This window comes from Podarcis pityusensis (assembly GCF_964106645.2).
Source record: "Podarcis pityusensis genome assembly, chromosome: 14".
NCBI lineage: Eukaryota > Metazoa > Chordata > Lepidosauria > Squamata > Lacertidae > Podarcis > Podarcis pityusensis.
The window spans coordinates 33751353-33779121 of NC_138039.1; the positions used below are offsets into that span (position 1 = coordinate 33751353).

The window sequence follows — 27769 nt, forward strand, 5'->3', positions numbered from 1 at the left end:
TTTTTACAGAAATGGGGAAAGCAGACTCTGAAAGGACAAAAATATACTCAAAGGCTGCACAATTATTTGTCATATTAGCCCAAATTCCTGCTAGTGAAACATGGTCTCCCTCTCCACTCTTGCACGACCCCATCTGCTCTGGCGGGTCAAAAGAAACCCCAGAACAGCATGCGGCAGGGAAGGAGAGGGGAGATTGTTTCGGCTAGCAAAGCAAAAATGCCTGCACTGATGGAACAATCATGTTAGCTCAAGGCTGAATTTCATCCATTCTTTTTATAAATCTGTGCAGAAAGGACTATAATCTATATCAAAATGTAATTTGGCAAAGTGCCCATATGCCGTCATACAGCACAGGTGGCAGCTGGTGTTCGGTTCAGGTTAAGTGCAGACCGCACCCCTTAAAGCATTAAGTCAGTGTTAAAAAACAGGCCTACTTGTTTTCATTGCTGGCATCATAGCGTGGAGTTGGGTCTTCGTCATCCCCATTGACATCATAGCTTGCACGAGGGTCCTGAAAGAAACAGAGGGAGTTGTTCACGTTAGACAAACTAAGAAGTGATTGCCAGGAACAAGCTTGTACCAGGACAAGAGACACTCTGGCAGCATAGAGGTTCTTACAAACAACACAGTTTATAGGATATAAATGTTAAATTAATAAAACTCACTATCAGTTGCAACAGATATTACTAGGCTATATGGGGCAAAAGGTTGGGCCTGATGTAAAGGTAGCTTCTTATGAGGTCCCCCATTCTGCCTTTTTTCTGCCAGAAAAAGAAGCAAAACTCTAGGACAAGGGTAGGGTTCCTGTGGCCCTCTAAATGTTGCTGAACTACAACTCCCACCACTCCTGAGAATTGGCCATGCTTGCTTGGGCTGACACGAACATCTCTGCTCTAGGTGATGAAGAGGGCTTGGTCAAAAAGAAAAAAAATTCAAGCGGGGCTTTTAAAGCACATTCAGCTCTCCAAACAAAGCACAACAGCACTTTTAATGAAAAGCCCACATGCCGCTTGAGATGCCCCATTAACACTAATGAGAAACGCCAGGGATTCAATCTGATAACCGGGCATTCCTATTTTTTACATTTCCTCATCTGAGGCTATAAGGAGCCAGTAAGCATCAAGCAAATGTCAATTCCAGAGCGCTGACTTCATCGTGCTCTCACAGATGTCCAGCCCAATTCTGAAAGCAGGTAAGCGTGCAAATTCAACAAAATGTTGTTGTTTTTTTTTTAAAAAAAACCCAACTCTCCTCAGCGGCTTAGTTCAGCTCACAGGATATTTTGTCTCCTTTATGGAAGCCAATAGACAATACAATGAATTTAGAGTATGGGTGGGAGGGAATTGTTTTGAGTTATTCATTTAGGGCTGTGGCATTTTATTTATTAAATTAGTTGGTTAGTTGTTTATTTTTTAAAAAAAAATCCTGAAATGAGATTATGGTCCGGAGGGCCCATGCATGACACAGAGGCCTCTGAGCCACTCCCTTATTTTGTGCTTGGAGAGATACCTATCAGATGAATCTATGGCGTGGCTGCATTTGGAATATTGTGTGCAGTCCTCGTTGCCTCATCTCAAGCAGGATATTGCAAAGTTGGAAAAGGTTCAGAAAAGAGCAACCAAAATGATCAACGAGGAAAGGCTGCAGCAAGGGGGACTTTTTAGTTGAGAGGAAAGGTGAGCCAGAGGTGACATGACAGAAGCTTATAAAATAATGCACAGCACGGAAAAAAAGTAGATAGAGAAAAGTTTTTCTTCCTCTGTCATAGCACTAGAACTTGTGGGCATCCAATGAAGCTGTATGTTGGAAGATTTGGGACAGAGAAAAGGAAGCACTTCTTTGTGCAACACATATTTAAGCTATGGAACTTGCTCCCATGGCCAGCGATTTGGAGAGCTTTAAAAGAGGATCAAACAATTTCATGGAGGATAAAGCCATCAGTGGCTACAATGGCTATTCTCTGCTTCTGAATACCAGTTGCCGGAGGGTGCCTGGGAAGACCAACAGGGTTCCTTTCTTAATGCCCTTAAGTCAGTCTTTCTGATAATCTAGATCAGGGGTAGGCAACCTAAGGCCCGGGGTCTGGATGCGGCCCAATCGCCTTCTCAATCTGGCCCACGGACGGTGCGGGAATCAGCGTGTAAAAGGACAGTAGAATGTGTCCTTTTATTTAAAATGCATCTCTGGGTTATTTGTGGGGCATAGGAATTCATTCATATATTTTTTCCAAAATATAGTCCGGCCCCCCACAAGATCTGAGGGATGGTGGACCAGCCCACAGCTGAAAAAGGTTGCTGACCCCTGATCTAGATGCTCCTCCCCGTCGGCCACGCTGGCTATGGCTGATGGGGGCTGGAGTCCAATAGCGTTTGGAAGGCCACAGGTTCCCATACCCTTGACTTATTCAAATATCATGGTTCTGATAACACCAAGGTTGCAGGTTCGATTCCTGGATGGGACAGCTGCGTATTCCTGCATTGCAGGGGGTTGGAGGACTAGACAATCCACAGTGTCCCTTCCAACTTTACAGTTCTATGATTCTTTGTGGTCCATAGGCAGTCTCCTGTCAATGCAGAACATAACTGAATCAAAGCCCAAGTTACCAATTTCCAACCTTTGCTCAGAAGCACGTTCAATAGGACTCACTTCCAAGCACCATTTTACAGTGGACGCTTGGGTTGCGAACGTGATCCATGCAGGAAGCACGTTCGCAACCCACAGCGTTTGCAACCCGCAGTGCCGCGTGTGCGCATGCGCAGGTTGCGATTTGGTGCTTCCGCACATGCGCAAAGCGTGATTTAGCGCTTCTGCGCATGCACAGCCGCCGAAACCTGGAAGTAACCCGTTCCGGTACTTCCAGGTTTTGGCGCGTCCGTAACACGGAAAAACGCAACCTGAAGCATCTGTAACCCGAGGTATGACTGTATAGGACTGCGGTCTTGAGGGCTAGTGTAAAAGAGGTGATCCAAGGGTCTCCAGCTTTACTTACATAGTTCTGCACAAGATCAGGGTGGTGCTTCTCTATGCCATCGTCGAGAATGGTTACCACGACGTCTTTGCCAGTATATCCTCTCTGCCAGGCTGCTAGGACGTTCATTTCTGACCTGCAGTCGCTGTTGTTGTCTTCGCAGTGCTGAGGGCAAAGGCAGCAGTCGGTTAGCCGTTTCTTCCTCATACAGACCAGCAAGCAACACTCCGCACGGCTAAACAAGCAAGTTTAAAAGCTAGGATAGGGGAAGGGCTGTAGCTCAGTGGTGGAGCATCTGCTTAGTATGCAGAAGCTCCCAGGCTCAACTCCTGGCATCTCCAGGTACGGCTGGGAGAGAACAGTATCTGAAACCCTGGAGAGCTGCTGCCTGTCAGTGTTGACAGTACTGATTCAGATGGAACAATGGTCTAACTCAGTGTAAGACAGCTTCCTGGGCAGAAAGCCAAATTCAGTGGATTGGTCCTTCTTGCCAAGGCTACCCCTAGAAGCTAGGAGGTTTAAATGTCCCATCCAGCCTTGTGATGTGCTCTGTCCATCAATCGAAGGCAGCCTTGTAAACAGCAACTAGCCAAGTCTTCAGAACCAGCTGCATAGGTTTTTAACTTGTAACCCAACTTAATGCACACAAATCTAAGCATTTTGAAGCATCTAAGATTAGGTTTCACATCCTATTTTTATTTATAAGGAATACTATGAGCAAAATCCCAGTTCATGAGAAGAGAAGACTCCCTGGAAAAGACCCTGATGCTGGGAAAGATGGAGGGCACAAGGAGAAGGGGACGACAGAGGACAAGATGGTTGGACAGTGTTCTCGAAGCTACAAACATGAGTCTGACCAAACTGCGGGAGGCAGTAGAAGACAGGAGTGCCTGGCGTGTTCTGGTCCATGGGGTCACGAAGAGTCGGACACGACTAAAGAACTAAACAACAACAATGAGCAAAATGGGAAATTGACCTGGGTCGACATTTACGTTATGATTATTTTTAATTTGTACTTAAGCCTGCTTACTATGTCGGTAGTTTTATTTGTTAGTTTTTTTCTTTTTCTTCTTTGTATCTTTTCTAAAAGGCAATCTGTATAAAGTGTGATATTGTATCAGGCTGAATTTATTGACTGCACTCTGCTGATTTAGAGTATTTTGTATACACTATCCTGATTTTCAATGAATAAAATATATTTTTAAAGATAAATAGCCACTTTTTCTGGAATCAAATAACAATGAGTGCTAAACATGCTCTGTGTGGCATTAGTTTTCCAGAGGCGGCTTTTACATTGTGCAAAAGCTCAAATGCAACGTGGAAATTAACAGTTAGGGAAATGTGAAGAAATGGAATAAACTGCCGTGTGAATGCAGCACAAACTGGGAAGAGGAGGTATAGAGTTGCAAGGGCCAGATACAGAAGCTCGGAGGGCCACATTAGGACACACGTTCACCCTCATAGTCTTGCCACTCCTAAACAGCAGTGGAAGGGGGTGGAGGGAATGTGTGATTCTGTGATGCCAAAAGACTTTTGCAGGATTCCCAAAATATGCATAATACGAAAACACACACACACAGTGAATGTATAGTTACCATGTACCACATTTCAGGCCAGAGTGGGTCATTGAAGGAAACAAAATGGTGGTCACGCCGAACGCGTCTTTTGACTCTTCGTTTAACTTCCTGTTGTTGCAGCCACCTTACCTAGAAAAATAATTAAATAGCAGTGTTTCACAGGAATGCTTGGGGTTTTTTAACAGCAGCATCAATAAGAAAATATTTGTTTGCTTTGACATCTAAATCCCAGTTCTTGCCATATGGCTCACAAATTGCTTATTAACTCTGTTTGTACGACCAGCCAACAACATACGCTCACAAAGATTAAGAGAATAAATTGTAACATTAAAAATACAATAAAGGAAGCATTCAAATTGTTCTTTCTGGCAATTAAACAAGAAGGCACAAATCAGAAAAATGGGATGCCCAGATTATGAAAACACATCATATCAAAAGAAGTTCCATTGAAATCAATGGCCTCTACATTAGGTCTACTCTGACTCTCACTAACGTTGTGTATCATCCAGGTTGTTGAAAGTAATAATATACATACAAATGCACAAAACCTTAAAACATCAAAAATGAACCTAACAACCTAATATGCATCTTTTTTCACCCAGCAAGCATTCAATACGAACTAACAACATTTTCTGCAATTGAATTAATCAGTATCTGTTGTTTTGAAACTTGACTTTGTCTAGATTTATAGGCTTTTTTGTGTACAGTATGACGATTTTGCAAGCAAAATATGTAGAGATATGATTTTGTTGCATTAATCTCCCTATCTTAATACTGTATTGTTCTTGGGAATAATTCGACCCAGGCTTCTCTGTATTCTGTTTGATTTAACTATTCTTGTACTCTTATGCTAGAAGAAATAAACCTTTGAGAATTTTTTTTCTTTTAATGAACCTAGCTAATTAACAAAGCCTAACGTATCCATGCCTACCCACAAGCCCTAACAGTACCAAAAAACTGTTTGCTACTAATCTGTTCAAAACAACAAAAGAGGTCTGGTGGGCCTACTAGAGGTAGGGAATTCTACAAAAGTTCGCCACAGAAAGTGCTCTCTTCCTTTGCTTTCATTGCCTGCAATGAAAACGCCTTTCCATTTTATTGAGGTGCCTATCTTAACCTCATCAGAATGACACTAGACATCAAGGCCATTTGTCTAATTAAAAGCAGTTTCAAGCTGCTCATCCTGTGCATACTGTTTTTCTAAGTAACCGGCTGCCTTTTTCCGGTTTTTGCCATTTTTTAATGGGTTTCTCTTCTTAAACCTAAACAAATCCCAGTACAAAGAAGCACCAACGTAATTCTTAAGAGCAGTGGGTGCTTAGAGCCAAAACAAAAAAAACCCTACTTCAAACACACGCCACAGAAGAAAAATGAAAGTCGGTTAAAAGGGCCTCAGTGAGTTTTGATAACAAAAGTCGAGATAAAAATTCTAGAATGCTCCCCTTTGCTCTGAAGTAGCTTTTGATAGAGCAGATGTTCCACAGCTGTACAGACCCCTCCACAGAACATTAACAAGATAAATTAGATTATAGGCATGCTGTATACCAAAAGTATGAGGTTTAAAGCAAATGTTTATTCATCGGAACAGATCGGAATTATAATACAACTCCACTGAATTAATGCAAACTTCCCTGCTCAAGTACATAAGAGAATTAATCCTCCACATCCCCAGCTTCTTACAAGGACAGTTTCATCAAGGAAAGGAGTCATGAAAATCTGGGATTAGTCTCCAAGGTGGGAAGGACCCCTGAGGGGACTCAAAGGATCTGAAGTGGATTCTCAGCAAGGGAGAACATTTCCGACACACAGATTAGCCTAAAGTTTCTGTAATAATAAATAGGAATCCCTGGGTGGGGGAAGGCCGGTTGTGACCTTTTGAAACGCAAGAGCTGAGAAACAACGTGAACCAGACATTTAATGTGCTCAACCAACTCTTGAGTTATTGTTTTAAAGGATTATCGGCACTTTCACCCCTTCAAGCCTCAGAAGCTTAGAAATATAAGAAACCTCAAAGGTTTGATTGGGGGGGCATTAAAAGCAGGGTTTGGGGGTTCTCTCTCTCTTATGTTGTTTAAGATGATGAGAATAATATAGTATTTCCATAACACACTTGTCTAGGTTATTTCCTGCCAAGACACACAGCTCCTGTCAAGCTGGGGAGCAGGATGGGACTGGGGAAATTGATGGTTAGTACAGTACAAAGCAAAGGCAGCCTGAAGTCTGCTAAAAGGCACTCACAATTGTCTAATTAATCAGGCCTAGCAAACGAGCCTAACCCAGAAGGTTTTATTCAGCAAGGAAAATCACTTGACCTATTAGGACTTATTGCTGTCCCCTTCTTCAATTTGGCCAGAGGTGGTGGACACGTTACGTAAACCTTGTCTCACCCCAACACCCCTTGGGTACCAGCTTCACATACAGGGAGTGGGCTTCATGTCCAACAACAAAGCAGAGGCAGTGTTACGTAGTGGTTACAGTGATTGACTAGGACTGGGAAGACCCGGGTCCAAATCCCCAGTCAGCCATGAAGCCAACTGGGTGACACTGGGCCTGTCACTCCCTTATAATACTAATAATATGAATACTACCACTGATAATAGTAATAATTCTATTTTTTGTACCCTGCCCATATGACTGGGTTGCCCCAGCCACTCTGGGCTGCTTCCAGAAACATAAAAAAATCTTCCCTATACAGGGCTGCCTTCAGATGTCTTTTAAAGGTTGTATAGTTGTTAATCTCCTTGACATCTGATGGGAGGTCATTCCACAGGGCAGGTGCCACTACTGAGAAGGCCCTCCTCTGCTTGGTTCCCTGTAACTTCACTTCTCACAGTGAGGGAACCACCAGAAGGCCCTCAGAGCTGGACCTCAGTGTCTGGGCTGAATGATAGGGGTGGAGAGGCTCCTTCAGGTATACAGGGCCGAGGCCATTTAGGGCTTTAAAGGTCAGCAGCAACACTTTGAATTGTGCTTGGAAACATACTGGGAGCCAATGTAGGTCTTTCAGGACAGGTTTTATATGGCCCTGGCGGCCGCTCCCAGTCACCAATCTAGCAGCCGCATTCTGGATTATAACCCCATAACCTAAGAAGAATCTCACAAGGTTGTTGAGAAGATAAACGTGAGGTCGAGGAGTAAAACTGTGTGCGCCGCTCTGAGCTCCTTGGAGAAGAGGCAAGGTAAAAATGTAATACAGTGGTACCTCGGGTTACATACGTTTCAGGTTACAGACTCCGCTAACCCAGAAATAGTACCTCGGGTTAAGAACTTTGCTTCAGGATGAGAACAGAAATCGCGCGGCAGCGGTGCGGCAGCAGCAGGAGGCCCCATTAGCTAAAGTGGTGCTTCAGGTTAAGAACAGTTTCAGGTTAAGAACGGACCTCCGGAACGAATTAAGTACATAACCAGAGGTACCACTGTAAATAAATGCAGAACAAGAGATGGTGGCTTTGAATTTTGTTGTGCGTAAGGAAGACTGAGCAGGCCCGCATGAGTGACAGTTACTGACAGCAGCGACAACCTCATATCTCCTCCTCAAAATGTCCCCCCAAAAAGACGAGCCTTGGCCAGACGCCTGAAGCTATAAAAAGGTGAGGCGAGATACACCTCCACAGGGAGAGAGTTCCAGGGGAGGCTGGTGCCCATTGGGGTGATTTGAAGCAGCTGCCTTGGGTGGCAGAATCCCATGGGGCAGCGCAGGCCTCCTTCTCTCAGGGGTGATGGAGGGGAGGACGTGAATCTGCAGGAGAAGCGAGTAGCAGACCGTGCAGACTTCTGCCCCCTGCAGCAAAATGTGTAGATCCGGCACTGCCTCCAGATGCATCCGTAGCGACGCCCACCAGGAAGAGAAGGAAATCTTGCATGGCTAATTGCATTTTGCTAATTGGCATACTGGTTTATTGGGCTACTTCCAACCCTGCCTAAATGTTGCAACACGTAGGCCGAAACACATGTATAAACCAGGAAAGTGATTCAATTCACTTGAGGGAAAACAACGAAAATGCCAAGCCAATCCAACCCAGAACCTTGACTAAAACTTCAGCCTAGTCATTAAAACAAGATGCCCTCATCATGATGTAATGCTAATGAAGAGTATCCCTTTGGGATGTCTTTATTTGTTATGATTTTCCAACACAGAAGATGCAGCAGAATAGCATGTAGAACGATCATCCGATTTGATGCTTTTAGGCTTTTGCAATTCATTGCATGTAAATGACAAGGGAAAGATGGCTGTTTGGGCATTATTTTCTTCCCACAATTCTCTGGGGGGGTGGGGAAAGGAAAAGGACACCAGTTCCACCCCCACTCTCCTCACTAGAGATGCTGCAAAATTCCAATGGAAACAGGAGTAGAAATTGCCAATGTTTGCAATTTTTGCCCCCATGTCCAGAACAGAAATTAATCCAGAAAATATGATCAGTTGTTGTCCCTTTCAGTCCACAAACAATCTGTTCACGGTGTTTTCTTTGCATTGACATGGATATGGTAACATAATGATGTAATCTTGCCATGGCCAACAGCGGGACAAATAATGTAGCTTTTGGCAGAAGACTAAATGCAGTGGAACGAAAACAGCACTGAATCCAAAGACCACAAGGCGGGATGGAAAAACAATGCCTTATTACATCCTACTCTTATTTTGGCTAAATTATTTGTGCCCCGCCCATCTGACTGGGTTGCCCTAGCTGCTATGGGCAGCTTCCCATTGCCACTCACCAGCTGAGATCATTACTAGAAAGAGCAATAATAGATAGCTCTTCCAGAAATGCTTCCATCTGCAAGCAAAGCTGACCCGTTGCATCATCTGGGGCCAGTGGTCATCTGGTCTCCCATCATCTGGGTGGCCATTCCAGCGGGTCACTATAAGATCAGTTATAGAGGCAGGAAACTTTTTCTGGCCTGCAGGTCAGCTTCTTATCTCTCCACCCTTGGGGGTGGGGTCACAATTTACAGGTGCCTGAGGGCACAGCCAAACTGAGCAAGATTTTCTAGAACAAGTATGAGTGGAGGGTTCAATCCTGCTGGCTGCAGGGAATGTGCTGGTGAAGCTGATGTCACCCAGCAGTGGACAGGTGGGCATGATTTATGGAAAATAGCTACATGGGCCAATTCGGGCCCAATATTGACCTATGGTGTGTACAGGTTTACCACCCCTGCTCTAATAACTGATACCAGTATTTGCTTGCTTTCCTCTTCCCTCCTAGTTCCCTCTTCTTGAGAGCCAGTGTGGTGTAGTGGTTAAGAGCGATAGACTCGTAATCTGGGGAACCGGGTTCGCGTCTCCGCTCCTCCACATGCAGCTGCTGGGTGACCTTGGGCTAGTCACACTTCTCTGAAGTCTCTCAGCCCCACTCACCTCACAGAGTGTTTGTTGTGGGGGAGGAAGGGAAAGGAGAATGTTAGCCACTTTGAGACTCCTTCGGGTAGTGATAAAGCGGGATATCAAATCCAAACTCTTCTTCCTTTTTCATCACGCCTGTCAGAAATCTGAAGGTTTTTGGTGCTTTTTAGCATTACGATCAGCTGCCCTGACAGATATCCCCAACTGTGTTTGCTTTCTGTGTCTATATGCAGTATTGCAACAGCTTGGCCCTACAATAGAACTTGTGGGATATAGATGCCATGCCCCACCCTCAGAACTTGATTCAACTGACCTGGAAAAAAAGAAGTAAGTAGCACTAGAGACATTTCCTAATATTTTAAAGCTAACAAGTTCCACACATTTCTGAGAACATTTTCTCCTCCCTTCATCAAGGAAGTCTAGGTAAATTGAAAGAGACAAACTGCAAAGCTTGTGGGAAAAGCCGCTTGATCTACCAAGTTTCATTGGCAAAAGATCGCCCAGTTCAGGGAGCCTCTGAAATAGGATGCAGATTTATATAAAAACAAAAATAAACTCGAGAAGTTTTCAGCTTTAAAAGCACCAAGTCACTTAGTTGACTAGGAGGTTTAAACTTTTAAAAACAACGCACGCACCCCCCCAAATCGTTAAGTTATGCAGTTCCATCTTTTCCAGTTAAATTCAAGGCGGCATGACTTGTTTAAAGGCTTGCTTTAGCACCACTATTAGCATATTCATGCATACACATTAGGTATACCAGTCAAGTAGCAAAACACTTCCCAAGTGATCTGCTAAGGGAGAACACCAAGGCATGGATTACGAATCCAGCCTAGCTCCAAGCACCCAAAATACAGCGGTGCTCTATTTTGCAAACTGTTAGGTTGCATACATGCCATACATCTGAAGTGCATCCCCACCCCACCCCAAAAAAGGAATCCTGGAAACCATAGTTTACCTCTCACAGAGCTACAATTCCCAGCACCCTTAAGAAATCACTTTCTCCATTATTATTTTTTTGGGGGGGGGGTCTTTAAATGTCTGGTATGCATGCCGTATTAATCAATACGACTAGGTAAATAGACTAAATTTTAAAAAAACCATTTGGTTTGCATCAAGTAGACTAATTTAAAATGCGTGCTTTTCCATTTCAGATATAGATTCATACCCTTCCCTCGCCCTAGCTCCCCTAGGGCTCGAAAACTTAATTAGAACACCAAAAAAACCACCAGCCATCAGTTTTTCTCGCAATTGGTGGGATGTTCAGACACTTGCAGTTTGTTTATTCTTGTTCTTTCTTCCACCCACCCGCCAAATCCCACGCCATCGTCAACTATTATTGATGCAATATGGGCGCACATTCAAGAATTATCTACAGCTTGTTAGACAGTGAGCGAATAAGTTCAAATATTTGAATGGGAAGGCACATGGGTTGATTTGTTTGCTGTATGTGCACACGTCTGGAAGCTACATTTGGCAATACGGAATTGGTCGGAGAGCACCATTCTCTGCTGTATTGTAGACCAGCAGCCTTCATAATCAGTGTTCCGCAGAATCAAAAAATCAAATGCAGTTTCGAAAGGTTCAGCCTGCCACCTTGGTTAAAAATGGGGCCCAGCCAGCACACTGGAACAAAATGCATTCTATATGACACTGTTTCAGGGTAGGCCCACTGTCTGTACACAAGTTTCATGCCCCCAGTTTTAATCATCCACTAAAATGGTTCTGGCCCAGAGGAAAGCTTTTCTTCTGCCAACTAAAAGGGCTTTTGTAGAGAGGAATGTCACCCCAAGGCAACTTACAGCACTGTACTACAAACTGAAGCAAATACAAATAAATGACTTAAAGTAAACCCCACATAAAGTTGCCCTACAAAACCTAGGGGCCCACTGTTATCCCAATCTTATAGTCTAGCAAAACATCCGCCATTACGGTGGGTTAACCTTTCGTTTGACTTTCATTTGCACGGACTTCTGGAGAGTATAGTTTGCAGGCAGGCATATTGCAAGGATAGCCAAAGCAGCGCCCTCCAGAAGATACTGGACTACAACTCCCAGCATTCCTGATCACTGGCCATGTGAGGTGGGACTTATGGGAGTTGGAGTCCAACATCACCTGGAGGGCACCATGTTGACTATCATTGGTGTAGCCCATCAAGGTTGACCCAATGATGCCCCGGCCAAGATGGCATTTGCCTAAGGGGCTTCATAGGCAATATATTTGGGGATATATACCATCATCATTTCATGCTGCCTACCTTTAACTCTGGGATTATGGTAATCATATATTTAATCTTGCTGGTTTTAAGGACACATACCCACACACCCAAAAGCTAGTTAAATAAAAAAGGTGATTTCCCGCCAAGCGTACTTTGGGCTTTCACCGAGTTCCCTTTGCCTTTTGTCCCTTGCTAATGCAAGACAAGCCTGCAAAGTAGACCTGACACCAGTAGCTTCCTGCTGTACCTTTGGATCCATTCTGAGGAAGTTGTGTGGGCCTCTGCTGCTGAACGTTGACCTTTTAATCGTCTTGCTGTGGTGAAAGTGGTAATAGTCTTCCAGGCTGCCAATCTGCAATGAGCAATATACAGAACAGGTGTCAGGACAGGAGGCAATGAGGACCATAAGGAACAGCTGCATGTTCTTTCACAGCACACTAGAACCAGGAAGGAATGCATTCAGTTCGGGCAGGAAAAGTTTCAACAAGCAACCAAAGATGCTCATTTCACACAGCTAAACCTCTTACGCATTTGGTCGCCAGGAGGCGTTCAAACAGCCTCTGCAGAGGTCAGACCAAGTGTCCATCTCTTCTTCCACCAGTGGCCAACTAGATACCACTAGGAAGCTCACAGGCAGAACAAGGTGAAGACAGCCCTTGCCAGCAGCTTACCCTCCAGAAAAGAGAATTCAGAGTTCAAGTGGGACCTTCAAAACATTGCAGGATGGGAAGCTCCTGTTCAGGGTATCAACTTTCCAAGCTCGGCTCCAGGAGACTCCATTCCGTTCCCACTCCAACTCCATCTACCTCTCCCACCAATAGTCCAGCAGCATTCCAAGGCCACTCAACAAGAACAATCCTTACTGGCTGCTTTGCATTTTCCACACCTTTCAGTTTTCGCCTCTGAATTCTGCAAAACAATATCTCCCCCTTTTCTATGTGGCTGGCCTCATTTTGGCTACATAAGGATTAGGTAATTTTAACTAGCCACATTTTAGTGTTACATGCGCACCTCAAAGTGTAGTTAACGTTAGCTACAGTTTATTGAAACAAGCCAGCTTCACAACTACAGCGGACTTTTTTCAAGCAGAACAGAATTAACATTAACCAGAGTTTGTCACATGTAATTAATTAAACATCACACCCCGCCTTGCAGTCATGCCAAGGAGGAAGGAGGCAGAGTAGGCATGGTTTATCATCATATCAAAATGTGGGCAGTATCAAAGATGGGAGCAAAGGGATCTGGCTGAGCCCTGGTTCACTAAGGGCTCCTCCACACTTCCACTTGTCCCGCTACTTTCCCCAGGGGGAAAACCCACGTTTTAGTGCTGAATCGGAACAAATGGCAATCAAGTTTTCCATGGATCACCATTTGTTCTGATTTAGCACCTGAATCTCAGGTTTTTCGGGGGGGGGGGGGGAAACGGCATGGTGTGGCAAAGGCAGAACCACTCAGATCCATGCCTAGAAAGCATGGGGAAACTGCTCAGAAAACTACCGTAATCAGACTCATGCTTTCTAAGCTCAGAACAAAAGCAAAAGTGTGCACAAGCCCTAAATCAGACCATTGTTTCATCTGGCTTGCTTTTGTTGGCACGGACTGGCATCTCTCTCCAAGGTTTCAGACTAAGGTATTGGAGAAGCTAGAGGGCTTCTGCATGCAACCTGGGGCTTTCTGTATGCAAAGCACTGAGCTACACCTCTTCCAGAGCAGAATCTCAGTTGCATGACCCATCTGTCTCCACTTCTGGTTAAAGGCATATGTGAATGGATGAGCTCGGGGTCTCTTATCTCCTGCTCACCATATGGGCCAAAGATAAAATGTGAAAACTGCACTTCCGAAATGCATACAGCCTCCCCTCCACCCGCCCCACCACTTAATAGCAACAGAATATGCCTGGTCCAAAACAGCCTCCAGCGTTCTTGGAACCAAAATCCTCAGGAAACCATCTGCCCTTCACAGGTGCACACACATCACGCAGGCGAAGAGCCGTGCAGCTGTGCCATGGCAGCAGCGCCTGCTGCACTTATTCTGACAAAATGCACAATGAAGTACAGCATCTGGTGATGCTGCCAAGACGGTGCTCAAGGTCTCCAGATACAGGCAGCCGCAAAAGTGACGGCTGCGATTTTCCTGCAATTGTCTCCTGGCGGGGAAACTTTGGCCCTCCAGATGCTGTTACCCTGGCTAGCATGTCCAATGGCTAGGCGTGATGGGATTTGTAGTCCAGCAACATCTGGAGAGTCCCAGGTTCCCCCGCCTTGGTTTAAGAGAATTAGTCTGCAATCCTATTCCAATCAGCTGGGAGAAAACCCCACTGAATTCAATAGGACCTACTTCTGAGTAACCATGGTCCGGATTGCACTGTAAATCACAAATTTAACTCAATGGGGAGAAAACCACTGGCACATGTCAGAATCAAGCCAAATACAGCCTCTTCCTTAAAAAAATAAAAATCAAGTTGTTATGAGCCATCTTTCCTAGAGCTATCACTTGATTAAAGCCGTATTTGATGAATCCACTAAAGCGCCTGTGATTAATTCTGCTTAAATCTGTATTGAAAGAAATAAACCAATACTGTAGTGCAGAAGAAGAGGAAAATACTTATTTTTCTATACTTATTTTTAGATATGCATGCATGTTGCAACAGGCTCCATTTCAGAAGACTGGTACCAACAGTCTTTTCAGCGCCAAGGTAAGGCTTCCTTGTTTGCTCAGGCATGTTAAATCTTCATTTATATTGGCTTGGTTTGTACATCACGCAAAGCCAAACAGCGGCTTAGTGGGACATGCAGAAGTATGCAGGCTCCCCAAGAGGAGCAAGGTTACAGCTTATGGTTAGTGAGGAAAGGGCTTAGCCGCAAGCCCTGGTTCAGAAAACAGGCTAAACCATGGGTAGGCAAACTAAGGCCCGGGGGCTGGATGAGGCCCAATCGCCTTCTAAATCCAGCCCGCAGACGGTCCAGGAATCAGTGTGTTTTTACGTGAGTAGAATGTGTCCTTTTATTTATAATGCATCTCTGGGTTATATGTGGGGCCTGCCTGGTGTTTTTACATGAGTAGAGTGTGTGCTTTTATTTAAAATGCATCAGTGGGTTATTTGTGGGGCATAGGAATTTGTTCATTCCCCCCCCCCTCAAAATATAGTCCGCCCCCCCCAAGGTCTGAGGGACAGTGGAACAGCCCCCTGCTGTTCCTATGCTAAACCAAACCTTGGCTTAGCTCAGCACAGCAGCCTATACACTCCCACAGACCCACTAAGTCAAGGATGGGAACCTCTGGGGTGGAGGTTGCGTTTTTTTGCCTGGCTGGAATGTGCCCCAGAAATGTTTGGGAAGCACGGACCCAGATGTTGCAATATTAGGCAACTAATCAATTATAAATTATAAATAATGAGAATTAAAATAAAATAAATAACCTTCAATGCATAATGTATATTTTACTGCGTGAATTGCTTCTCTAAGAACAATGCTATTTTGACTGATGTTTTTTTGTGACCGTATACATTTCTCTGTAAGGTCCACAGTGGTTGAAATGCGCAGGTGTTGAGTTTTATGCCGTTAACTCTAATATAACATTGTCTCCTGCCTGTGTTGGATATTTGTAAATTTTTTCTGTTAATGACAGAGGCATCTTTTTTGTCTATAAAAAAATAAGAAAGAGTCAACGTATGATGTTTTGAACATATGGTGTGGATACTTAAATATTTACAGTAAAAGAGAAACTACCACTTTCTGAAGCAGCCTGTTCTTACATTGGTATATCCAGTGCTTTTTTTCTTGGGGGACGCATACCCCTAAACTTTTTGTGAATCTTTGTACTTTTGTATTGTACTTTGTATTTATTTCCCCCGATCTGAACTATAAAATGGTGATTTTCTTGAGTCCTAATGAGAGTACCCCTAAACATTTTTTAAGAAGAAAAAAGCACTGCATATATCCAATTGCTCTACTAAACATTGCAGCTCTAATCTTTTCACAACTCCAAAAAGGGAAATGAGGCAAATCAGACTGACAGCCGTTCTATTTTCATAAGAGACATTGTTTGCACCAGAATTATCCATCTCTTGGTTTGTTTTATTATTATTTTGCTACAGAGCAGCCAGAAGGCTCCTAGCCCATGTAAAGTATGGTGTTCCTCCTTTAAGAAACCACATAAATATCAGAGACACCGGCCCAGATAGAAGACAATTCATATGTGCCAAGAACCATCACTATATAGTTTCAGAAGCAAGTTTTGCTCTTGCTTAGACTTGGCTTCTCTTCTCTGGAAAGCGGAGATTATAAATAAGAAACATCTATATTTAGCCTGGAGGATAGGAAGCAATAAAAACCAAAATTAAAAAAGAGGTTTAGGAAAAACAAAGTGTACCAGTAACTTCAGATGGATCTATGAAGTTGCCTTACATACACCACATCAATCTTATAATCCATTCACCTAAGTCTTAACAATTCCAACCAGCAGTAAGTTTCCAAAATTCCCAGGCTGATTATGTTCAGCAGCACTTCCACCCATCCAAAAGATGAACAATGGTTACAGAGGCTGTGCTCCGAATGACTTGCCGAGCTCATGAAGTCTTTTTCAGTGGCATCTATTTGGAGGGCATATCATTGTGCATTGACCATTCGTACAGCACATACTTCTGCTGCAGGTTAAAACCAGCCCCCCTCTGCTGATCTAAACACCTGAAGGGGGTCTGTTGGGAAGGAGGTGGTCTTCCAGGTATTTGGGGCCTGGGTCCGGAAGAAGAAGAGAAGTGGGTGGCGCGCAGGAACAAGGTGAGCCAAAACGGGACATCCGGGAATAGAATCAGAAGCTGGGGTGGCTTCTGTAAATCCAGGATGTCCTGCTTAAAATGGCTGTTATACTTAGGTTCTGTTTGTGGTTTTCCCAAAGGCATCTCATTGGCCACTGTGAGTACAGAATGCTGGACTAGTTGGGCCACTGGCCTGATCTATTACCTACAACATCTAGGAGAGAATACCAGGGTCTACAGGAGGTGATCTAACTGAGGAACATTCACACAAGGAGCAACTGATGAAGTGGTTTTTAAGTAAAGAGCAGGTGCACATGCATACACAGAGAAAGAGAGAAAAAGAGAGAGTGAGAGAGAACATTGGACTGGACCTTTGGTGCGAGTGCAGGAGAGCTGAACCCTTTGCCCTTGTTATGATGGCTGCAGCAAGGAGCAGGTACTAAATGATAAGGAAAGTCCTTTCCCCAAGACCCTGGAAAGCTGCTGCCAGTCAGAGCAGACACCATTGAGCTTAATCAACAAGTAACATGACCTAGTTTAAGTCTGCTTTCTGTGCTCTTTCCTACACCTACTGGGAAACCCTAGTCATTGCGACAGAACTTGCAACTCTAAAGCCTCTCTCCAACTTGCCAGCTTTGTACATCACAACTGGGTTTCCAGTAGCCTTCGCCCTTCCCAACATGTCTCTGCAGCACCACTTCTACCGGTATTGCAATGAAGTTTTGGTGGACTGCCATTTCAGCCACGTGCATCAGCTGTGACTGGGATAACTTGTTTATGCCTTGCACCAACTTAGCCCCATGTTTTGTGAAGCTACGATAAATCTGTGTGTTTCTGTTAGCAAGATTTTGCCAGGTCATTTTGTTTACTCCTGCCTTTGCTATCATCAGCTACATGTTTTTATCACCCTCTTTCGATTATGCCATAGATCAGAGGTGGCTAACCTCTTGGGCCCAAGAATTGTGCTGAATCCTCTAATGGCTGCATGCTATTCAAACCACAAGCTTGCCACACATAGAGCACATGGGCACACAGAGGCTACCTTACCCTATCATCCCCACTCAGATCTAGAGCTCTAGCATGGATGGGGGCAGTGGAACTTATGGAAAATCTTTCAAGGTCCACTCCACCCTTTCAAACTTCTCAGGAATAGAAAAAAATAACCCCAAGCCCCAGAAGCAGATCAGAGGGACAAAAAAACTTTTAAAGGGCTCTCTTCCCAGCCCAGCACCGCCATCACCTCACCTTTTACCAGTGGCAAAACTGGCACTGAAAGGGGGACCTCTAACCCTCTTTTCACTTTGCAAACGGATTAAAGCAGCCCAGAAACAAGGTGCTCTGATTTGGTCTGATGTTTCCACAGCCATCCCTGGAAACATCACAGTGGACTGAAGTGCTCCTCCCTGCTGTTGGAGCACTTCAATCTCTTTGCAAGGGTGGGAGTGCTCTGGAAACAAGCAGCACCTTGCTCTGCTATTTCCAGGTACAGCTTGGGAAACCTCAGAGCAAATGAGAGCAACTCCAGGGCTCACCCAGCGGAATGCTGGCAAATTCAGAAGAGCAGGGTCCTTTCACGATAATCACATCCACACCCAGAGGTGGCCCGTCCAAAACGGTTCAGTGCTGCAGCTTCCGGGTTCCAACACAGAAATAGATGTTGCAGCGTGGAGTCCAGAGGTGTTGGTAGCAACAGCAGAAAGTGAAGCGGCAACGAGAACTCGCAGAGTCCTGCAAGATCTTGTGCAGAGTTCTGCGAGATTTCGTGGGGTCTTGCTGCAAGGCACCACCACTTCTCCTCACTGTGGCAGCAGCAGTGGGAGTGAGCCTGGTTTCTACCGCCCCACTGGGATTCCATCAAGATCTCACAATCTTGCCCACATCCCTTCTAAGATTATACAATATGCTTACAATTACAGTGGTACCTCGGGTTACATATGCTTCAGGTTACATATGCTTCAGGTTACAGACTCCGCTAACCCAGAAATAGTACCTCAGGTTAAGAACTTTGCTTCAGGATGAGAACAGAAATCGTGCATTGGTGGCGCGGCGGCAGCAGGAAGCCCCATTAGCTAAAGTGGTGCTTCAGGTTAAGAACAGTTTCAGGTTAAGAACGGACCTCCAGAACGAATTAAGTACTTAACCCGAGGTACCACTGTACAGTGGTACCTCGGGTTACAAATGCTTCGGGTTACAAACTCTGCTAACCCAGAAGTAATTGCTCCCGGTTGCAAACTTTGCCCCAGGATGAGAACGGAAATTGTGCACTGGCAGCAGGAGGCCCTATTAGCGAAAGCATGCCTCAGGTTAAGAACGGTTTCGGGTTAAGAACGGACCTCCGGAACAATTAAGTTCGTAACCCGAGCTACCACTGTATAAAATTATTATTATTATTATCAATGCATTGATCCACATGTCGTCTTTCAGTTAGATCTACCGTTTTCTATGCACATACATGGGCAAATGATATGGAGTGCTGCCTTACCTTCTTTTGGAGTGACTTAAGCTGTGTCTTCCACTGTACATAACAGAACTTGCACACCATTTTCTTAAAACTGAAGCCTCTGTGTTCCGAAATGCTTAGTTTTGGAACTCAGGGTGGCTAAAAAGGTCCCCTTTCACACTGATGGGATGGCTCTAGGATGCTGGAGACACAGACCCTGCTGCAGAAATAGTAACAGGCCTTTGATGCCCCCCTCTCACAACCTTGGACACAACTGGGCTCGCCATCCCGATACAGATATTACAATTTGCGTGTGCATGTGCAAACTGCATTAAATATCTGACCAAACTACGTCAGATGTTTGCAATTCAAATGCATCTCTCTCCAGCATCCATCTCCAATCCCCATTGCTGGGTAGTCATTTTTTCCCTTTCCTGCAGTATTCTCCCCCTCCCCCCTGCTGTTAAGAGTTTACATTTTCCAGTCTTTATTATGTTCATTTAGTTCTAACCTCTAAATCTATTTCTAATCTGCAACCCCTGGGGTCTTCATTTTTAGTATAAATTAAATTCATAAACAAGCAAGGCAAAGGAAGCACTCACATTCCCCGCCACCCGCGAAGAGCTACGCAGTCCCCTGTGTTTGTCATTTGTAAAATCTAAACGCAAGGTTTGAAATGCACCACTAGCGAAAGAGCAGAAGAAAACAAGCAGCTGTTGGGGCAGAAGAGGGAAAGGAATTCAAGGCCAAAACGAAAAAGCAAAAGAAAGAAAAGAGAAACCAAGTTAAGCTATGGAAATACAGTTTCCTTCGGGCAAAGGATGTCTTCCCTTGGACTAGTGAGCAGACGAAATCTTCCAAGGAAGATTTCTTGCCGGTCCAGGAAGACGTATCTGGGAAGTTATCCCAGTTTGAATGGCAAGATTCACTTCCAAAATCTGTCTAGGAAGCTTCTTCCTTGACCTCCTCTGGAATGTCCCCTATCTTACAATCAGGTGTGGGAAACCGTGGGCCCGAATGCGACCCTTCAGGTCTCTCTCTGGGGCCCTTGAAATTTTTCTGGCCACATCCTTCATTGGCTCTGATTTGCACACTTTTCAAGTGCTTTTACCTGGCGTGAATGTGCCCCAGAATGTTGATAATGGCTCTGGCTTGTCTGGATGATGGGCAAAGAGGTAGGACGGTGTAGTGATTAGAGCGCTGGACTAGGCCCTGATCTGGGAGACCAAAGTTCCAATCTCTGCTTAGCCATGGAACTCATGGTGTGATCTTGGACCTCTCCTGTCTGTTTCCTGCTCAGATATTAAACAACAAGCTGTCTTATACCTAGTCAAATTATTTGTCTCTATAGTTCACTGTTGTCTGCTCCACAGCAGCTCTCTAGCAGACTCTCCAAGTGTCTCTATTATCCAGGGATGGTACCAGATTTACAGAAGCTACGTATCCCAGTTTTTTATCTGATCCTGGAATGTCTCACTTTTCCTTTAGGTAAAGGTACCCCTGCCCGTACGGGCCAGTCTTGCCAGACTCTAGGGTTGTGCGCTCATCTCACTTAAGAGGCCGGGAGCCAGCGCTGTCCGCAGACACTTCCGGGTCACTTGGCCAGCATGACAAGCTGCATCTGGCGAGCCAGCGCAGCACACGGAACGCCATTTACCTTCCCGCTGGTAACCGTTCCCTATTTATCTACTTGCACCCGAGGGTGCTTTCGAACTGCTAGGTTGGCAGGCGCTGGAACCGAACGACGGGAGCGCACCCCGCCACGGGGATTCGAACCGCCGACCATGTGATCGGCAAGTCCTAGGCACTGAGGTTTTACCCACAGTGCCACCCGCGTAATCACTTTTCCTTTAGGACACCCCTATTTTCATCAGAGAAATGTTGGAGGGTGTGATGGCCTGGGATTCGGACTCATGAGGCTGAACCTGAGGAATCCCAGCCTGCACAGGAGTCCCTGCCTCCAGAACCAGCTTAGCCGGGGCTGGGGCCTGAGCCTGAAGGGTCCTCACCTGTGCTGGATCCTCAGGTGCAGGCATCAGCTGAGTCTGCTCTGGCTCCAGAGGTGATGGAGGACCCATTGCCTGCAGGTGCTCCACTCTCAGCCCCGTCAGGGGAAGAGGAGGTTGCCTCTGGGTCCAGTAACCCTCCAGCCTCTCCTGAGCTGCAGAGGCTCAGGGCAGAGAGGCGGAGGGAACTAAGTTCCTGCAGGAGGAGTGCTCGCCTCCAGGCCAGTAGAGGCAAGTCACCTGTGGACCGGGGCCACCCTATGCCCCGGGGCAGATAAAAGCCGGCCAGCCCCAGTCCCAGGTTGCGGGAGCAATGTTGTTGCTAGCCTGTTCCTGCCTGCACCCTGTCCTGCTCTTCTGCCAGAGTTCCTGACCCCACCCGACTCCCTGCCTTGGACCCAGCTATAGCTTTGATGGACAGCCTCCATACTACACCATGGACCTCGGACTGGACTCAGACCTCGCCTCTCAGTTAGCCCCGGGACCAGCACAGAGGGTATGCTCTAGTTTTTCAGATACAGTGGAACCTCGGTTTTCGAACGTCTCGACTGCCAAATGTTTCAGAAGCCAAACATCGAAAGCTCATAAGTAAATGCTTCCGTTTTCGAACGCACTTCAGAAGTCAAACGGGCATTTCTCAATTTTCTCCATTAACTTTGCCAACTGCCCTTTGCGCCTCGGTTGTTGAACGTCTTGGAAGTTGAACGGTCTTCCAGAACGGATTATGTTTGACAACCAAGGTTTCACTGTAGTCTTACCAAATCCCACCTAGAGATGTTGGGGATTGAACATGCGTCTTTCTGCATGCAAGGCTCTATGTAGCTATATCAATAGGGACACATCTGCACCATATATTTAAAGCACTATGGTACCACTTTAAACAGTCATGGCTTCAGCCAAAGAATCCTAGGAGCTGTACCTTGTTAAGGGTGCTGAGAGTTGTTACAGGGTGGAATTACCAGAGTGGTGTATCAGTCCTTCTTCCCAGATGTCATATATTCATTCATATATATATATATATATATATATATGTGTGTGTGTGTGTGTGTGTTCTCATATCCATATATATATACACAGTAGTACCTCGGGTTAAGTACTTAATTCGTTCTGGAGGTCCGTTCTTAACCTGAAACTGTTCTTAACCTGAAGCACCACTTTAGCTAATGGGGCCTCCCGCTGCGCCGCCTGAGCACAATTTCTGTTCTCATCCTGAAGCAAAGTTCTTAACCTGAAGCACTATTTCCGGATTAGCGGAGTCTGTAACCTGAAGCGTATGTAACCTGTGTGTGTGTGTGTGTGTGTGTGTGTGTATATATACACACACACACACACACACACACACACACCGAAAATAACATGCAAGAACGATACTAGGGGAAATTGCTCCACACAAAAATTGTACATTACGTATAATCACATGTAAGAATGTGGCAATTATTCACATTAAATTCACACTAAAAGGCTAGTGAATTTTCATGACATCTTTTTTTATTAAGCACACTGATGCAGAAATGTGGAGAATTGAACTTAATAGTAGAAAAATGAGAAACCGCAAGAAACCAAAATTAATTAGCTCATCCCTAATTATCACAGGCTCTTGCAAACGCCATACGAAATCTGATATTATTAAAGTGCACAGAAGCATACCCTTCCAATGCACAAAGATTAGGGCCATGAGAATTTAGATACATTTAGTTGGTTTTAGGAAACAGTTTTTGAACACATAAGAAGCTGGGTACATCTAGCCGTGGGAAGGGGCACCTGTGGCCCTACAGAGGTTGCTGGACTGCAAGTTCCATAGACCTAACTGAGAATAAAATTGTCTTATTCCGACTTGAAGTAGCTGTCCAAGATCTCAGGAAAGGGACTTTTCCAGCCCTATTAAGATCCCTGATGAATTTTAGAGGCTAAGAACAGTCTTCACCATTTGAGATAAGCAATGATCACATTGCAAACATTTTTTGTTTGTTTCGTTTTTGGTACTGCCTGAAGTAACGTCCTTGCCTGGCTAATCTTCTAAATCTGGGGTGGGAGCTGTGGCCTTCCATCAGTCACAGGCAGCACTGCAAGTGATCAGGGAAGAGGGGAGCTGGGGCCCCACAATATCCAGAGGATGACTTTGTCCTCTCCTGTATGGCCAGCCCAACCATTGGACAAGTGACAATTTGTCCCATACATTTAGTGATGGAAGGAAACACTGGGCAGACAGCTCCTGTGCTTCTGCTTTCCCAGCAGCATCAGTGGCACTCTGGAGCCAGGTGCCAAGCATAGTTCAGAAACAGGCAGCTATCAGAAGGTACAGCACACTAGATTTTCATCTGCATTCTTCCATGGGCCTGAAAGTATTAGCTAGCAATAGAAGCAATCAGCAATGTTAATATCCATTTGCAAAAGTGATGAATAATGTTACGCTGCTATGACAGAAGTCCATGCACCAATTAGGCTTTTAACTCAAACCAATGTAGGTTTTATTGTTTTCCTGAAGAGCAAAAGTCCCTTTTTGGTTTTGGTTTTTTTTGCCTTCTTTTGCATATTTCTGCTTTGTTGTCACAAAGCCCCCAGATTGGCACCACTCAGCTCTGGGTGTTTACGTCTGCAGCAAGCAAGTCTCAAAACAATGAGAAAGTGTTATTTTTGCCTTGCAATGCCACCATTTGCACATGAAGGGTACGGCTCGCTCGGTTGCCATGGAAATGGGGCCCTGCCAATTCCATCCGACTAAGTGTTAACTGCCAGGCACTGAAGGAACCATTCATCACTATTTAGTGAAACTGGACCAAGGACGTTATGCATCACGGACCAGCTGAGCTCAAAAGAAGTCATAATGGAGAAGGATGGTCTACGGGTTGGGGCACTTCCACATATTGTTGACAGCAGAGGCTGCAGAAGCAAGAATGCCCAAGAGACAGGAAGTACCTTCTCTGGTACTCTGATTGTGGGGTTTAATGCCAAAGGTGGAAGCTTCCTCACCTGTGCCTGTTAGGCGGTTTTCAGGCCTCAAGCCCACATCAGGTCCTGAACCTAGGACCTAAAGTGAATAAGATGTGGATTTGGTACACAACATCTTATTGTTTTTTATTATTATTAGTAGTAGAATTTATATCCCACCTTCCTCCAAAGCTGAGATTCAGGGCAGCTTACAACATTTAAAAACAACATTATAAAATGCAAAGTTAAGACAAACAAAGCAGTTAAGAACAATAATTAGGATACATCAGAACACATTTAGAACCAGCCACTGAAAGAAGTTTGCCCTGACAGCAGCCCATCAGTGATCAGAATCATCTGCACCTTCGTTTTCAAAGGCCTGACTGAAGAGGAAGGTCTTGGCCTGCTGGCGGAAGAACAACAAAGAAGGAGCCAATCTAAAATCTCTTGGGAGGGAATTCTGCTATATGGAAGCAGCTGCAGTAAAAGGGTCTCTTTTGTGTTACCACCAACCATGCTTCTGATGTTAACGGGACCCAGATAAGATGCTCACCTGAGGATCTCAGCACCCAGACTCACCTGAGGATCTTAGCATTTCGAGAGATACGTTCTTTTAGGCAGCCTGGGCCCAAGCCAGGGTTATTTTTACCTTTATACCAAACCTTTCCCCCAAGAAGCTCAAGGTGGCATTACATGGTTCTCCAACTCCCCATTTTATCCTTAGCCAACCCCACAAGGTAAATTAGGCTGAGAGATAGTGGCTGGCCCAAGACTATCCAGAGATCTAAATGGCTGAACAAGGATTTGAACCCTGATCTCCCTGCTCCTAGTCCGGTGCCCTACACTATGCCACACTGGACCTCAGCGTTCCAAAAACAGGTAAGACGACTTTAGACAGCTTCTGAGTCTGACTTGGGCCACATTCACACATTAAAGCACCAATACCACTTTGAACGGGGACGCGGGTGGCGCTGTGGGTAAAACCTCAGTGCCTAGGACTTGCCGATCGTATGGTCGGTGGTTCGAATCCCCGCGGCGGGGTGAGCTCCCGTCTTTCGGTCCCAGCTCCTGCCCACCTAGCAGTTCAAAAGCACCCCTAAGTGCAAGTAGATAAATAGGTACCGCTTTATAGCGGGAAGGTAAACGGCGTTTCCGTGTGCTGCGCTGGTGCTGGCTCGCCAGAGCAGCTTCGTCACGCTGGCCACGTGACCCGGAAGTGTCTGTGGACAGCGCTGGCCCCCGGCCTCTTAAGTGAGATGGGTGCACAACCTTAGAGTACGGCTGGCCCGTACGGGCAGGGGTACCTTTACCTTTACCTTACCACTTTGAACAGGCTTCCCTGAAGAATTCTGGGAGCCATAGTTTTTTTTAAGGTGCTGAGAGTTGTCAGGAGACCTTCATTCCCCTCACACAGCTACAATTCCCAGAGTGATTTAACAGTCAGTCCCTCTTCCCAGGAACTCTGGAAACTGTAGCTCTGTGAGAGGAATGGGGCCTCCTAACAACTCTCAGCACCTTTAACAAACTACAGCTCCCAGAATTCTTTGGGGGAAGCCATGGCTGTTTAAGTGGTACAATAGTGGTTTGAACGTATGGAGTAAATGTTGCCTCGCTTGCTGGTCTGAGTAACTAGCAGACTCCACTGCAGCTGCTTCTTGTGCTAGCTGCAGGTTGCCTAGGCCTTGGTCCTCCTCTGCCTCACACACCCCACCCTCAACCTGATATAGGAGACACTCCCCTAAACATGCAGGTGCCTGTCAGGCTCACTCAAGCATGAGTCACCCACAAATGAAAGAAGTGCAAGTGCCACTAGAGCAGCTTGCACCAACTCGGTGGCCACAATGGCTGAGACAGGTGGGAGATGTAGCCCAAAACATTAGGAGAGTGCCAGGTTGACTCACTCAACCATCTTGCTCATGCACCTGCATGCAACTCCTGGTCACCTACGGCTTCCAGTCATGATGGTAAATGTGAGCCTGAGGGATATTCACCTGCCCAGTTAGTTCAAAGGCAAACGGTGGAGTTCCAAATAGGATTCTGGAGCAAGCAAAACACACAATGGACTACAGGCACATGGCATAGTCTAAATCAGGGTTTCCCAAACTTGGGTCTGCAGCTGTTTGTTGTACTACAACTCCCATCATCCCTAGCTAGCAGGACCAGTGGTCAGGGATGATGGGGGTTGTAGTGCAAAAACAGCTGGAGACCCAAGTTTGGAGCACTCTGGTCTAAATATATTGTTGGGTAAATTCTGGAGCAGGCCAACAAGTTAGGCAAAAAGAGGTGCTGGAATTCCTCATGAACACCTCCCTTGTTCTCTTAGAATGGCAATGGCACCCACCTGAGAGGTGCAGGAATTGAGTTCCAGCTGGGGAAAAAAGCCCTGTGAAGAATCACAATAGTATTGTGCCTCAGGGTGACATGGGAATGACTGCCCACCCTCATTTCATCTTTTCAAGAATACTGCAAGGCAGACTGAGCCACTCAGTCTATGTGAATTTCATGGATAAGCAGAGATCTAAGCCCAGATCAAGCCCAACATTTGACTCAATGCCACACTTGCTCTCAAACTTCCATTGCAATGGGCTTTTAAGGAAAACCTCCAATTTAAGCTTCCAGCAAGAAATCCCCGTTTTATTTTTGTTTTATTTTTAAAAATTGATATACCACCACTCTTTGGCAGCTTTGGTTCCAACAGTGGTTTACAGGGTTTGGTGTTCCTTCCCTCGCACTCCTGCACCCAAACATCTGCCAGCTTAATTATACTGGAACAAGGCTGAAATTTAAAAGTCAAGCCAGAATTTATAACGGATCCTTTTTAGCACCAAGACAAATTACTGTGCCACCTGGGCAGAGGAGCAGTGAACCGCAAAAGAGTGCAGAGCCCACAAGGAAAGCAATAAGCTAGGATAACTGGCCCCCACCGGCCCCAACCCACCAACTTTGTTCTTTGCAACTGAAGGGCATAAGAAAAAGATTTAGGAAGTAGTGGGGAACAGCTGTAGCTCAGTGGCAGAACATCTACTTTGTATGCCAGGGTCAATCCCTGGCATCTGCAAGGAGGACTGGGGATGCCCCTTGCCTGAAACCCTGAACAGCCACTGCCTGCCAGCATAGCCGTTACTGAGATAAATACAGTGGTACCTTGGGTTACAGATGCTTCAGGTTACAGACGCTCCGGAACGAATTAAGTAATTAACCTGAGGTACCACTGTAGATCAATGGTCTGCCTCTGTATCCTGCAACCTGCCCATGTATTGACAGAAGCAGAGTTCAGCCAGTGGAAGTCTGCAACGGTTTTTTAAGCCTGGAAAGAGGCTGTGGACTCATCCGTACTTCCACTTTCCCCTACCTAGAAAGCACGAGCCAAAAATGGTTTCCCCCTTGCCCTCCAGCTTTCTCAGGGAAAGCCCAATCTAAATTGTCAGTCCAGAGGCACGGCAGACCACTGAGACACGCAAGCACAAAAGGATGAGATAATCTTTTGCAGAGCACCAAAATCACTGCCCGTTACTGCTATTGGGACAAGATTTGTGAT

The 27769-nt window shown here is 45.5% G+C and overlaps 1 protein-coding gene and 1 long non-coding RNA gene across 5 annotated transcripts in view; one reads left to right on the forward strand and one right to left on the reverse strand.

Annotated features, from left to right (window-relative positions):
• Positions 1-27769, reverse strand: part of PCSK6 (proprotein convertase subtilisin/kexin type 6) — a 106618-nt gene that overhangs the window by 67037 nt on the left and 11812 nt on the right. For all 4 annotated transcript variants that reach the window (XR_013979214.1, XM_080980337.1, XM_080980338.1 and 1 more), the window contains exons 2-5: positions 12349-12453; positions 4564-4674; positions 2990-3133; positions 435-511 (exon numbers count right to left, since the gene is read on the reverse strand). Coding sequence is in view for 3 of the 4 variants with exons in the window: in XM_080980336.1 (XP_080836462.1) it covers positions 435-511; positions 2990-3133; positions 4564-4674; positions 12349-12453 (437 nt within the window). In the remaining variant the exon portion in view is untranslated. The remainder of the gene's footprint in view (positions 1-434; positions 512-2989; positions 3134-4563; positions 4675-12348; positions 12454-27769) is intronic.
• On the forward strand, positions 7725-17697 carry LOC308462770. Its single transcript, XR_013979334.1, has 4 exons — positions 7725-8135; positions 10120-10213; positions 14730-14796; positions 16998-17697. It is a non-coding gene; the product is annotated as an uncharacterized lncRNA (long non-coding RNA).